Here is a 13,576-nt window from a genome sequence, read left to right as displayed (position 1 = left end):
TCACTTGTATATCAAGTCAAAATTTATTAAAAAATGTAACTTGTCCTGCAAAACGCTCTCAAATCAAGTTACTCTCAAACCAAGGTTTTAAGATAGATAGATATATATATCTTGACCACCCCCTCAACTTTTTGTTTGCCATTTTCCTGGGTCGTGTTTTGTACAAAACCATATCCTAGTTGTCATAGAGCAGTTTCCAGTCCTCTGATGGTGGACTGGAACCCCCGCCACACAACACCTAGGAGAGAAGAGACAAGTGTGAACTGAAACTGAGCAGCTGGAGGAACACACAGCAACACCAGACGGCGCTCCTTGTTGCTAGGCAGAGCATGGTCGCTGTCAGCTTCCGTAGTAACAAGGTGACGGGAGAGCCAGGTTGGGTGGAGGAGGAGGAGGACTAAATGAGTCATGTTTACTTCCGGGGGTCTCTCCTGAGAAGGGGGATAGAGTTCCGGGGCAGTGTCCGGCCCGGTCCTCAGCGCTGGGTTGTTTGTCTTGTATGCGGAGGGATCTCCCCCCTCCGTGTGAGAGGGGAGCGGACAGCGGCGGGGGGGGGGAAAGATATGGATAAACTGACCATCATTTCAGGATGTCTGTTTCTGGCCGCCGATATCTTCGCCATCGCCAGCATCGCCAACCCGGACTGGATCAACACCGGCGAGTCTGCGGGTGAGCGGGGGGCACCGGGGGCATCAGGGTGTGCGGAGACTGGCCGGGGTGTGCGGGCTGTCATATCCGAGACATGGGGATGTGTGTGGAGGAATGTCATGTACAAAGAGTGTGGAGCCCTGGGGAGAAGGTGATGTACAGAGAGACATGGTGGGCACAGAGTGATGGGGATGGGCAGGGGGCAAAGAGTAGTGGTGGAGTTCATAGAGCGATGGTGATGTGCAGGGGGCAAAGAGTAGTGGTGGTATTTGGGGAGCAATGATAATAAAGCATGCCAGGGGCAATGGTGATGTGCAAGACGTTATGGTGGTGCACAAAGAGAATAGTGTTCAGAGAGCAATGGTGACAAGAAGTGCAAGGGGCAATCGTGATGCACGAACAGCGATTGTGATCAGAGTGTCATGACGATGTACCAAGAGTAGTCGTGATCAGAGGGTCATGGCGACGTACCAAGAGTAGTCGTGATCAGAGGGTCATGGCGACGTACCAAGAGTAGTCGTGATCAGAGGGTCATGGTGACGTACCAAGAGTAGTCGTGATCAGAGGGTCATGGCGACGTACCAAGAGTAGTCCGTGTTCAGAGAGTCATGGCGATGTACCAAGAGTAGTCGTGATCAGAGGGTCATGGCGATGTACCAAGAGTAGTCGTGATCAGAGGGTCATGGCGACGTACCAAGAGTAGTCGTGATCAGAGGGTCATGGTGACGTACCAAGAGTAGTCGTGATCAGAGAGTCATGGCGATGTACCAAGAGTAGTCGTGATCAGAGAGTCATGGCGATGTACCAAGAGTAGTCGTGATCAGAGAGTCATGGCGACGTACCAAGAGTAGTCGTGATCAGAGGGTCATGGCGACGTACCAAGAGTAGTCGTGATCAGAGGGTCATGGTGACGTACCAAGAGTAGTCGTGATCAGAGGGTCATGGCGACGTACCAAGAGTAGTCCGTGTTCAGAGAGTCATGGCGATGTACCAAGAGTAGTCGTGATCAGAGGGTCATGGCGATGTACCAAGAGTAGTCGTGATCAGAGGGTCATGGCGACGTACCAAGAGTAGTCGTGATCAGAGGGTCATGGTGACGTACCAAGAGTAGTCGTGATCAGAGAGTCATGGCGATGTACCAAGAGTAGTCGTGATCAGAGAGTCATGGCGATGTACCAAGAGTAGTCGTGATCAGAGAGTCATGGCGATGTACCAAGAGTAGTCGTGATCAGAGAGTCATGGCGATGTACCAAGAGTAGTCGTGATCAGAGAGTCATGGCGATGTACCAAGAGTAGTCGTGATCAGAGAGTCATGGCGATGTACCAAGAGTAGTCGTGATCAGAGAGTCATGGCGATGTACCAAGAGTAGTCGTGATCAGAGAGTCATGGCGATGTACCAAGAGTAGTCGTGATCAGAGGGTCATGGCGACGTACCAAGAGTAGTCGTGATCAGAGAGTCATGGCGATGTACCAAGAGTAGTTGCGCTCAGAGAGTCATGGTGATTTGCAGGGAGAATTGGTGATAAGGAGTACAGAGTGTGATGTGATAGGAGCAATGTGATATGAGAGCGAAGATGATGAATGAGGAACGGTGGTGCGCATGGTGATAAGGAGTCAAAGAACGATGGTGAAGTGCAAGAAGTAATGTGAGTGTTGGTGGTGTGTAGGGGGCAAAGATGGTGTGCGAAGTGTAGTGGTGGTGTTCAGAGAGCAGTGATAATAAGATGTAATCATGACACGCAAGGAACGATGTGATAAAAGAGTGATGGTGGTCACAGGTGGCAACGAAGGTGCACAGAGAGCAATGGTAGTGGTCGGAGAAAAATGGCAATGTGCAGGCGGAATTGCTCATAAGCAGGCCAGAGTGTGATGGTGATGGGCAGAGAGTAGTGCAACGAACAATGGTGATGTGCAAGAAGTAATGTGATGATTGGGGGGCAAAGAGAATGCCGGTGTTCAGAGAGCAATGTTGATGAGGAGTGATTTGATACGTGTGTGATGTGCAAAGAGTAGTAAAGATGAGCTCAGGTGTGTTCGCAACCCCACGTGCCCGATCCCGCCAGGAAGCTGACACTGCGCAGTGCTAATCACAGGCAGTGAGACGTTTTCCGATTCCGCAGCTGCAGAGATCGGTAAATGTCTAACTGCCTGTCATTAGCGCTGTGCAGTATCCGCTTCCTGGCGGCCTCAGCATTTGGGGTTGTGAACACGCCTGAGCCCGTAGCAGGTGATGGTGTGTAGGGGGGGTGACGATAGTGTGCAAAGAGTAGAGGCGGTGATGATATCTCAGAACGATGGTGATAAGGAGTCAAAGAGTGATGGTGACCTCAGCGTGATGGTGAAGTGAGTAGTGCAAGCAGTAATGTGGTGTATTAGGTGTGTAATGGTGATAAGAAGTGCAATGAGCGATGATGGTGATCAGGGAGCCGAGGTTGGTGTGTAAAGATTAGTGGTGGTATTCAGAGAGTAATGGTGATAAGAAGTGCAATGAGGACGCAGTTGCTGAGGGCTGAAAGCGGTGTGTCCTGCAGGTGATGTAGTGGCCAAGAAGGTGGTAACTGCAGTGCCTTTCAGGAGATGGGTATCTGACACACTGGAAGTGTTTGATAGCAGTGGTGCCCACTGGACAGTTAAGTGTTGAACTTCTCATTTACATGGTGTGTCTCATTCAGTTTTTTTTATCCTAGCACTTCGATATTACAGAGTAAGACTTTCATTGCTAGTTCTATTCCGTCATTTGCACCTGGCTGGTTGTAGCCATGAGAGAGGAGTTGCATTGTGCATGCCTTATCCAGGTAATGGACGTGTTTGTGTACAGAGAAGTGCGCAGGCTTGGATCACCCAAATGTCAATGGTTATGTAGAGGGCAGACATCCCTGGCATGGGCCTCCGCTCGCATGAGGAATTGGAGGTGTTGAGAAATCCACAATACGCCTTTATTTATTAAAAAGGAAAACCCTGCTGAGAAGTTGCCTTGGCTGAGCTTGTGAAAATGCCAGATGCCTGACTGTCTCTGGGTTCATTGCTTATAGAGATATTGAGTGCTAATGATTTAGTGGCTGACCTCGGAACTTTGCTTTTTGTCCAATTCCAGCCTACGCTCACATTGGAGGTGGGATGAAATTGTGAATTTCAAACCTGCGTTTTATTGCGAGTTCAGGGGTGATTTGACAGACATCTGTGCGGGTTTGTGCACAGATGTCTATTGAAATTGCCCCCGAAGTCCCCAAAAGTAGTGCAGGAACTACTTTTAGAAATCGGTGCTGCAAAGTTGGCATTGCACCGATTCGGCCATTGCCGGTGATCTGCCGTGCTGGTTCCAGGTATCACGGAAGTTCCAGCGAATGCGCGAACTGATGCGCTGAGATGGTTCCAGCTATCGGGAAAGTTCCTTCAAGCACTGCGCAGGTGCAAACTTGCTGACGGAAATCCCTGAACGGCCGCCGGCATGCAGGGCGACGTGAACTTAGAGGAAAGTGGCCAGTCGGCCTCACGTCCTCGCTGCGCTCGCTCGGCCTCCTGGCTCTTTTTTTAACATCCTCCAATCCACGGGGATGTTAAAGAATGAGCCTGGATGCCGGGCGAGGTTCGGAGATTTCCGTCGGGAAGTTTGCGCCTGCGCAGTCAGTGAAGGAACTTCCCCCATAGGGGAACATTGAGGACAAGTCACCGGCAATAGGCTGCAATTTCGCATACGATTTTGACATGTCAAATCGCCGCGATGTGAACTGGGGCTTAACGTTTGCCCTTCCTGCAGTTTTACCCAGTTCCTTGATTGCTGAACCCACCCAGGGTGGCTCGTTGGCTTCCAGGGTCCTATGGTGCTACCCTGCTGTGTATGCTCCCGGGAAAGTCCTGTATGCTGGCTGGCAGGCAACCCCATATTGAAAGTGGCTGCTAATTTTGTAAATGACTAGGGGAATCCTGGAAATGATAAATAGAGATATATATTTTCCAGAGGAGGGGGACCATGTGACCACATGACTTTACACCAATATGTGTCTGGAAGTAAAGGAGGCTTTAATGAGCGAGATATGTGGAGCAGCCTTACACTGTGAATTCAGTGTTCTTGATCTCTACATGCTTATTTCAGGTCAGTTGCTCAAAAATTATTGAACATAATGGATTAGCATGACAGCCGGGCCTTTTAAAGCAGGGCTCAACAAATCCTGGTCGCCAGGTCGCCATGGCGACTAGAAATAGGGTTTTTTGTTTTTTTTTGTGAGCTGGAGCCATCTGGTGGTGAGCTGTTGGTATTACAAGTTATTACCACCAGATGTGTAAGCTGGCGCCATCTGGTGGTGGCCGTTGGTATTACAAGTTAAGCATTACAAGTTAAACAGCAATTCTAATGTAATTTTTCACTATTTTTCACTGCCATCTTCTTCCCTCTAATTGGAACCCCCAAACATTATATATATTTTTTATCCTAACACTCTAGAGAATAAAATGGCGATCGTTGCAATACTTTCTGTCACAACGTATTTGCGCAGCGGTCTTACAAGTGCACTTTTTTGGGAAAAAATTACACTTTTTTTAAATTAAAAAATAAGACAACAGTAAAGTTATCCCCATTTTTTTTAATATTATGAAAGATAATGTTACGCCGAGTAAATTGATACCCAACATGTCACGCTTCAAATTTACGTCCGCTCGTGGAATGCCGACAAACTTTTACCCTTTAAAATCTCCATAGGCGACGTTTAAAAAAATCTACAGGTTGCATGTTTTGAGTTACAGAGGAGGTCTAGGGCTAGAATTATTGCTCTCGCTCTACCAATCGCGGTGATACCTCACATGTGTGGTTTGAACACCGTTTACATATGCGGGCGCTGCTCATGTATGTGTTCGCTTCTGCGCGCAAGCTCGTCGGGATGGGGCGCGTTTTCTGGTTTACTAACTTTTTTAGCTGGCTCCTAGATTCCAAGCAAATTTGTCAACCCCTGTTTTAAAGGGTTAAGCCTCGTATACACGATAAGATTTTCCAATGGGAATTGTGTGTTGATAGACTGTTGGTCGAAAATCCGACCATTTGTACGCTCCATCGGACAATTGTTGTATTTTCTGCGGACGAATGTTGGATGGCAGGCTTTAAAATTTTCGGTCTGTCAGATTTTCCGATCGTCTGTACACAAGTCCGCCAGACAGATGTAAAAAAGTACAAACACACATTCTCGGAATCAATGCTCACCAAACACGACATTAGCAGAAGGTGCCCAAAGGGGGTACTCGAGCTGAAAAACCATGTGTAGTATGTCTAGTACGTCACTACGTTCGTGTTTGTTGGCTGACAATTGTGTGCCGTTTTGTATGCAAGACAAAATCCAGGCACGTGCCCTTCGGACAAAAGTCAGGCGCTTTGCGGAAAATACGATCGTGTGTACGAGGCTTAAGTTTACCTTCAACAAAAAACTGCCTGTGCATGTAAAGGGCTAGAGATAAAAAGCAAACTGTTCAGCTTTGACCAAAGTTAAATAATGCCTTTGCTATCGGTCAGTGATGGCGAACCTTGGCACCCCAGATGTTTTGGAACTACTTTTCCCATAATGCTCATGCACTCTGCTGTGTAGGTGAGCATCATGGGACATGTAGTTTCAAAACATCTGGGGTGCCAAGGCTTGCCATCACTGCTATAGGTGTAGACCATTTACAGAAGCCTGTTTGAAAAATTTCCAAAGACTGTCGAAGGACAAAGCAAAGTGGGCAGTAGTTACTGGGCTTTGCTGAGACTCCCCTTTGGGAACACCCACAAATTGGGCTTCATAGTGGGTGGAGCTCACAATCAAAATCACAAGACCTAAAGAAGTGCAGTTTTGCAAATGGGTCTGCATATTGTTTCTGAAGCGCAGATTATTTTTTACTTGAATCACTGGACCAACAGGTGAGCTTTTATTCTTGCTGGGACTTTATCTTTCATTCTTTGTGACAGTGTAAGTTACACTTCCCCCAAACCAGAGATCCGCCTCCATGCTTTACAGTTGGAATGGTTTGCTTCTCTTTATGGGCCTTGTTGACTCCTCTCCAAAGATGGTGTTAGTGGTTGTGACCATGCAATTTCATTTTGGTCTTTTTTACTCCAAGTGATTTTGTTCCAGACATTTTGAGGCTTCTCTGGGTATGGTTTGTTGTATAGTATAGTATAGTATAGTATTTCTATTTCTTAGGGTCTAAGTTTGTGTATTGTGCATCAATGGCATGTTTTAGCTGGTAGAACTTGCAAAAAAAGTAAATTATGGAAAGGTGTTGTGACGGCCCGCCTGGCACCCAGCCCAGGTGCCTTTGCCAAGATACAGCTTCCGCCACTCTGGAACAAGGAACCAGGTATTCTAGCCTGGAATTTCACCCAAGGACTAGATGACGCTAGCTTAGGTACAAACTGGAACTAACTTTATTGTAAATTCATACAGAATTTATACCACACAAATCAGATTAAAGCTCGATTACATTATCCTAAACCAAGGGTCTCCAAACTATGGCCCTCCAGTTGTTTAGGAACTACTATTCCCATCATGCCTAGTCATGTCTGTGAATGTCAGAGTTTTACAATGACTCATGGAATGTGTAGTTCTGCAACAGCTGCAGGGCCGTAGTTTGGATATTCCTGTGGACCTAAACCATGCAATCTTTAACCACTTGCCGACCAGCGCACAACGATATACGTTGAGACAATGGCACGGGCAGGCAAATGGGCGTACCTGTACGTCCCTTTAAATTTGCTGCCCAGCGGGCGCGCGGGCCTCGTGAGTGCAACCGTGGGTCCAGGGAACTTGATGCGATTGCGGTCGGCAAATTCAGAACAGAGGGAATCCTTTGTAAACAAGGCATTCCCCTGTTCTGCCTAGTGACAAGCCAGTGATCTACTGTTCCCTGTGATCAGTGACGTGTCACTGGTAGGTCCTCCCCCTAACAGTTAAAATAGCCCCCTAGGACACACTTAACCCCTTAGTGGTTAACCCCTTCACTGCCAGTGTCATTTTCACAGTAATCTGTGCAGTTTTATAGCACTGATCACTGTAAAAATGACAATGGTCCCAAAAATGTGTTTTGACAGGTAGAGGTCGACCGATATATCGGCCGATATTTGGCCGTTTTGGAGAAATCGGCATCGGCCGATTTTTCTACAAATTTGGCCGATATTTAACGCGGCCACTAGCGGTGGCCGGGGCTCCGGAGCTAGGCCGAAGCTGCGGCCTTCCCTGATGCTGTGACCGCGGATTGCTGCCGCGGTCACAGCATCAGGAAAGGCCGCGGCTTCGGCCTAGCTCCGGAGCCCCGGCCATCTTGGTACACCCAGCGCGGCGGCCCTCCTCTCTGTTTACACCCACAGAGGAGGAGGGGCCCGCTTTTGTGGGACAGACACCGCTCTCTGGTGTCTGTACTACGGTGGGGGGGTCTGTACTGAGGAGGGGGGTGGGTGTCTATCCTGAAGGGAGAGGGGGTCTGTTGTACTGAGGGTGGTGACACTATATATTTTTTACACCAGTGCCACTTGCCGTCCAGTGCCATCTGTCAATGCCACCTGCCAGTGCCAATACCACCTTCTATCCAGTGCCACTCTCCAGTGCCAATACCAGTGCCACCTTCTATCCAGTGCCAATACCAGTGCCACCATCCAGTGCCAATTCCAGTGCCAATTAGTGCCACCTTCTATCCAGTGCCAATACCAGTGCCACCATCCATGGTCAATACCACCTTCTATCCAGTGCCACCATCCAGTGCCAATACCAGTGCCACCTTCTATCCAGTGCCAATTAGTGCCACCTTCTATCCAGTGCCAATACCAGTGCCACCATCCAGTGCCAATACCAGTGCCACCATCTAGTGCCACCTTCCATCCAGTGCCACCTGCCAGTGCCAACTAAAGCCATCAGTGCCACCTGCCAATGCCAACCAGTGCCATCTGCCAGTGCTAACTATTGCCATCCAGTGCCAATTAGGGCCACCTGCCAGTCAGTGCCAACCAGTGCCACTTGCCAGTGTCACCTGTTAGTGCCAGTGCCACTCGGTGCCATCTGCCAGTGCCATCTGCCAATCAGTGCCACCTGCCAGTGTCAATTAGTGCCACCTGCCAATCAGTTCCATCTGCTAGTACCATCTTTCAGTGCCATCCAGTGTAACCTGCCAGTGCCAATAAGTGCCACCTGCCAATCAGTGCCTTCTGCTGGTGCCATCTTCCAGTGCCAATTAGTGGCATCCAGTGCCACGAGCCAGTGCCACCAAAAAAAAAAAAAAAATCGGCCTAAAATATCGGCCGCATAAATCGGCATCATATATCGGCCATCGGCCGCCCCGATTTCTAAATATCGGCATCGGCCAGAGAAAAACCCATATCGGTCGAACTCTATTGACAGGTACCTGCACCCACTTCCGCACAGATCGCCTAGGTCACAGGTGTCAAACACAAGGCCCGTGGGCGGAATCCGGCCCTCCAGGCCATTTCATGTGGCCCTCGCACCTGTCCTGCAGCTGCAGGAGAGCTCCAGCCCTCCTCTGGTCCTCCTCCAGACCCTTACGTTCTGCCTTCAAGCAATGCATTCAGCTTTTTCCCAGCAGCAGCATAAGGAGATGTAAGGGAGAGTGTGGGACTCAACTTCTGATGGTGGTGTGACTCTTGACCCCTAATGTAAAGGGGAGGGGATGCGCTGGACATCTAATCTTACAGATACAGCCGGCCCTTTTGAGGGCAATCATAATGCTGATGTGGCCCACGATGAAATTGAGTTTGCCACCCCTAGGTGATCCGAACAAGTATAGAGAGCTAATTAAATAATTGTCCAACTTTGTCCGCTTCTGTTTGTGTTGTGCTACATTAGGGCCTCTGATCAACCATGGACATGAATCCTGTACAGATCAATGACAGGCTAATACAGGAACAGCCTAGGGTCCTGTATTTTGTTCTTTGTAACCTTCTCTCTCGCCAGTCACATTAAGGCTCCATGCACACTGAAGCTGATAAAAGCTATAAAAAAACGCCAGTAGCTTTGCAGGGAGCCTTTCAACGTTTTTTTGCGTTTTTGCAATAGCTTTAATCAGTGTTTTTCAGTGTAGCTTTTTTTTTTTTCAATGGATTAAAAAACGCTGGCACCGGCGTTTTTGAGCGTTTTTACGCGTTTTTTTGCGTTTAGCATTTTTTCCTGCCAAAAAACTGCACTTTGAACGCACATTTCGGGCGTTCAGAAAAAAGCCAATAAACTCCAAAGCTCATTAACACTAAAAAGCGCCCAGGTGTGCATGGGCACATAGGCGAACATAGAGTTCAGTTTATGGGCTTTAAAAAAAACGCCAATAAACTACAGTTTATCAGCTTCAGTGTGCATGGAGCCTAAGGCTTCATTTCCATGGACGTTTTTACAGCCACTTTTTTTAGCCTTTTTTACAGCTTAAAAACACCTTTTTTTTTTTTTTTTTTTTTTTTTTTTTGAGCTGGAGCTCAAAAACGCAGCGGTAGCGTTTTTGCTCGTTTTTGAGCGTTTTTTTAACGTCTGGCGTTTTTACAACTCTAAGGCTGGAGCTTCAGAACGCACTGTTCCTGTGTTTTTTGTTTTTTGCAGCTTAAAAACGGCTCAGCCATCTACAGCTCAAAAACGTCATGGTGGGCATGTATTTAGTGTATTTTTTTTTTCCAAAGTTGTCGCTCTTTTTTTGTTTATAGCGCAAAAAATTAAAACCGTAAAGATGATCAAATGCCACCAAAAGAAAGCTCTGTTTGTGGGAAAAAAAAGTACGTCAATTTTGTTTGGGAGCCACGTCGCACGACCGCGCAATTGTCCGTTAAAGCGGCGCAGTGCCGAAAGCTGAAATTTTGCCTTGGCAGGAAGGGGGTATATGTGCCCAGTAAGCAAGTGGTTAAGCAGCTGAGGTTATGTGATCACTTAGGGAGAATATATATATATATTTTATATCTATACACAAATGTTTTGTCTTTTTATTTCTCATTTAAACTGAATAGGTTGCTTTACAAGGCGAGGGTTCTACGAAAAATAAATAAATTGTCCACATACGTCAGAAGCGACTTTCCATTGGCCACTTCTTAGGTTCCTTATAGTGATGTCATAGTGGATCCAGACACAACATGGCTTCCCTGGACTCCCAGTGATCTTAAAGCAGGTCAGGGACAGTTGACAAATTATTCTGGCTGGCTGGTTCAGAAGATCAGCTAATTTTCAATTTCCTAGCTTCAGTAACTGAGGCATAATTGCTAATAGGTTATATTTAGAAATTCAGACTGCTCTGCTATTACAAGCCGTAATGAGTTTTCCAACTAGGACTGAGTGCGCACAATCTGACAGTTCATGAAACATGAAGCCTAATGGGCCATCGCGTAGCAATTCCTCAACCCAGTGCCAAATTCTTTATTTCTTAAATGGTAGATACCATGTGGGATGGAGATATTATTATAAATAAGAAAAATGACCCAAACCTTTAAGCATTTGCCGGCCGCCGCACGAACATTTAAGTTGGCAGAATGTCACGGGCGTGCATGTACATCCCTTTAAATTTGCCGCCGTGTGGGAGTACGCCTCTACCGCAAGCTCCTACCACGAGCTCCGTGATCGTGCCCGCGGACTCGACGTCCGCCGGTGTCTTGTGATCGTGTCAGGACACTGGTCTTCTGCTCAATGTCGTCGGGAGCAGTGATCAGTGTTGTCACATGTAGCCCAGCCCTCACACAGTTGGAATCACTCCCTAGGATTCCCCTTCCTCGCCCCCTAGTGGTTAACCCGTTCGCTTCCAGTGACATTTACACAGTAATCGGTGCATTTTTCTAGCACTGATCGCTGTGTAAATGACAATGGTCCCAAAATGGCGTCAAAGGTGTCCGATGTGTGCTCCATAATGTCGCATAGCAAAAAGTAAAAAATATTGCTTTTTTTTTCAAAATTGTCGCTCTATTTTTGTTTATAGCGTAAAAAAATAAAAACGGCAGAGGTGATCAAATGCCACCAAAAGAAAGCTCCATTTGTGGAAAAAAAGGATGTCAATTTTGTTTGGGAGCCAAGTTGCATGACCGCAAAATTATCAGTTAAAGTGACGCAGTGCCAAATCGCAAGAAGTAGCCCGGTCATTTGGCAGCCAAATCCTCCGGGGCTGAAGTGGTTAAACTAAAAGGATCGGTTCAAACCAGAACACACGCCTTAATATACATTGGGTTCATTTAACGTGATGTTTCAAGTGGATAGATATGTTTTTCCCCCTCTCCTATAAAAATAATGAACACATTAAACTTACCTGCTCTGTTGCAGGGGATTTGCACAGATCAGCCTGAATCCTCCTCTTCTCGGGTCCCTCTTCTGTGCTACTGGCCCCTCCTTCCTGTTCAGTGCCTCCACAGAAAGCAGCTTTCTATGGGGGCACCCAAGCCGAGTCACAGCTCCCTGTGTCCATTCAGACACGGAGCCCCGATCCGGTCCCGCCCCCTTTCTTTCCTGAATGGCCAGCTGACTTTGGCACCAGCGGGAGCCAATGGCGCAGCTGCTGTGTCTCAGCCAATTAGGAGGTAGAAGCTCAGACAGTTGAGACACTGGTGGACATCACTGGACAGAGAGGGACCTCGGGTAAGTGTTGGGGGATTGAGGGGGGCTGCTGCACACAGAAGGTTTTTTATCTTCAACGCGGTAAGATATAAAAACCTTCTGCCCTTACAAGCCACACAAGAACAATTCCTACGGCAAGCAATAGATTTTGCCCATGTGTTTAGCAAAATGCATGACAATGAGAATAATGGAATATAGTGCTGGATTGTGAAAATGCTAGTTTTCTGGCTGCAATTCCAATCAGTTCAGTAATTTCTAGGGCTCTTACCTGGATCTAATATGCAGATTGGGACTTCTAATTTCACTCCTACATCAGGTCAGTGACCACTATGGAAGTACAGTGGGGATCGAAAGTTTGGGCACCCCAGGTAAAAATTTGTATTAATGTGCATAACAAAGCCACGGAAAGATGGAAAAATCTCCAAAAGGCATCAAATTACAGATTATGCCCCGTACACACCATCACTTTATGTGATGAAAAAAAATGACGTTTTTAAAAACGTCACTTTAAGTGACCGCGTGTGGGGGAAAACGTTGTTTTATGTCTTGTAAAAAACGACCAAAAAAAATTGAAGCATGCTTCAATTTTATGTGTCGTTTTTCAAAACGTCATTTTTTACTTCACAGAAATTGACCGTGTGTAGCAAAAAACGTTGTTTAAAACGACGTTTTTACACCCGCGCATGCCCAGAAGCTACTTATGAAGCAAGCTTCAATGGAAAAACGTGGTGAACGTAACCTCGCTTTGCTAGAACATTGTGAGAAAAACGATGGTGTGTAGGCAACTTCGTCTTTGAAAATTGACGTTTCAAAAACGTAATTTTTTACTTCACAGAAAATGTCGTTTTTTTTCATCACATAAAGTGATGGTGTGTACGGGGCATTAGACATTCTTATAATATGTCAAAAAAAGTTAGATTTTATTTCCATCATTTACACTTTCAAAATTACAGAAAACAAAAAAATGGCGTCTGCAAAAGTTTGGGCACCCTGCAGAATCCATTGCATGCACTGCCCCCTTTGCAAAGCTGAGACCTGTCAGTGTCATGGATTGTTCTCAATCATCGTCTGGGAAGACCAGGTGATGTCAATCTCAAAGGTTTTAAATGCCCAGACTCATCTGACCTTGCCCCAACAATCGGCACCATGGGTTCTTCTAAGCAGTTGTCTAGAAAACTGAAAGTGAAAATAGTTGACGCTCACAAAGCTGGAGAAGGCTATAAGAAGATAGCAAAGCGTTTTCAGATGTCAATATCCTCTGTTTGGAATGTAATTAAGAAATGGCAGTCATCAGGAACAGTGGAAGTTAAAGCAAGATCTGGAAGACCAAGAAAAATATCAGACAGAACAGCTCGCAGGATTGTGAGAAAATTTATTCAAAACCCACGTTTGA

General features: G+C 46.8%; 1 protein-coding gene across 1 annotated transcript in view; it reads left to right on the top strand.

Moving 5' to 3' along the window:
• The first annotated feature begins 401 nt into the window (after nucleotides 1-401).
• The window catches only part of MOSMO (modulator of smoothened), a 59,983-nt gene continuing 46,808 nt past the window's right edge, over nucleotides 402-13,576 (top strand). The window contains exon 1 of the mRNA XM_040356840.1: nucleotides 402-669. Coding sequence (XP_040212774.1) covers nucleotides 402-669 — 268 coding nt within the window. The remainder of the gene's footprint in view (nucleotides 670-13,576) is intronic.

Source organism: Rana temporaria, chromosome 6 (genome assembly GCF_905171775.1).
Source record: "Rana temporaria chromosome 6, aRanTem1.1, whole genome shotgun sequence".
Taxonomy (NCBI): domain Eukaryota; kingdom Metazoa; phylum Chordata; class Amphibia; order Anura; family Ranidae; genus Rana; species Rana temporaria.
This window is presented reverse-complemented; position numbering and strand designations above follow the sequence as displayed.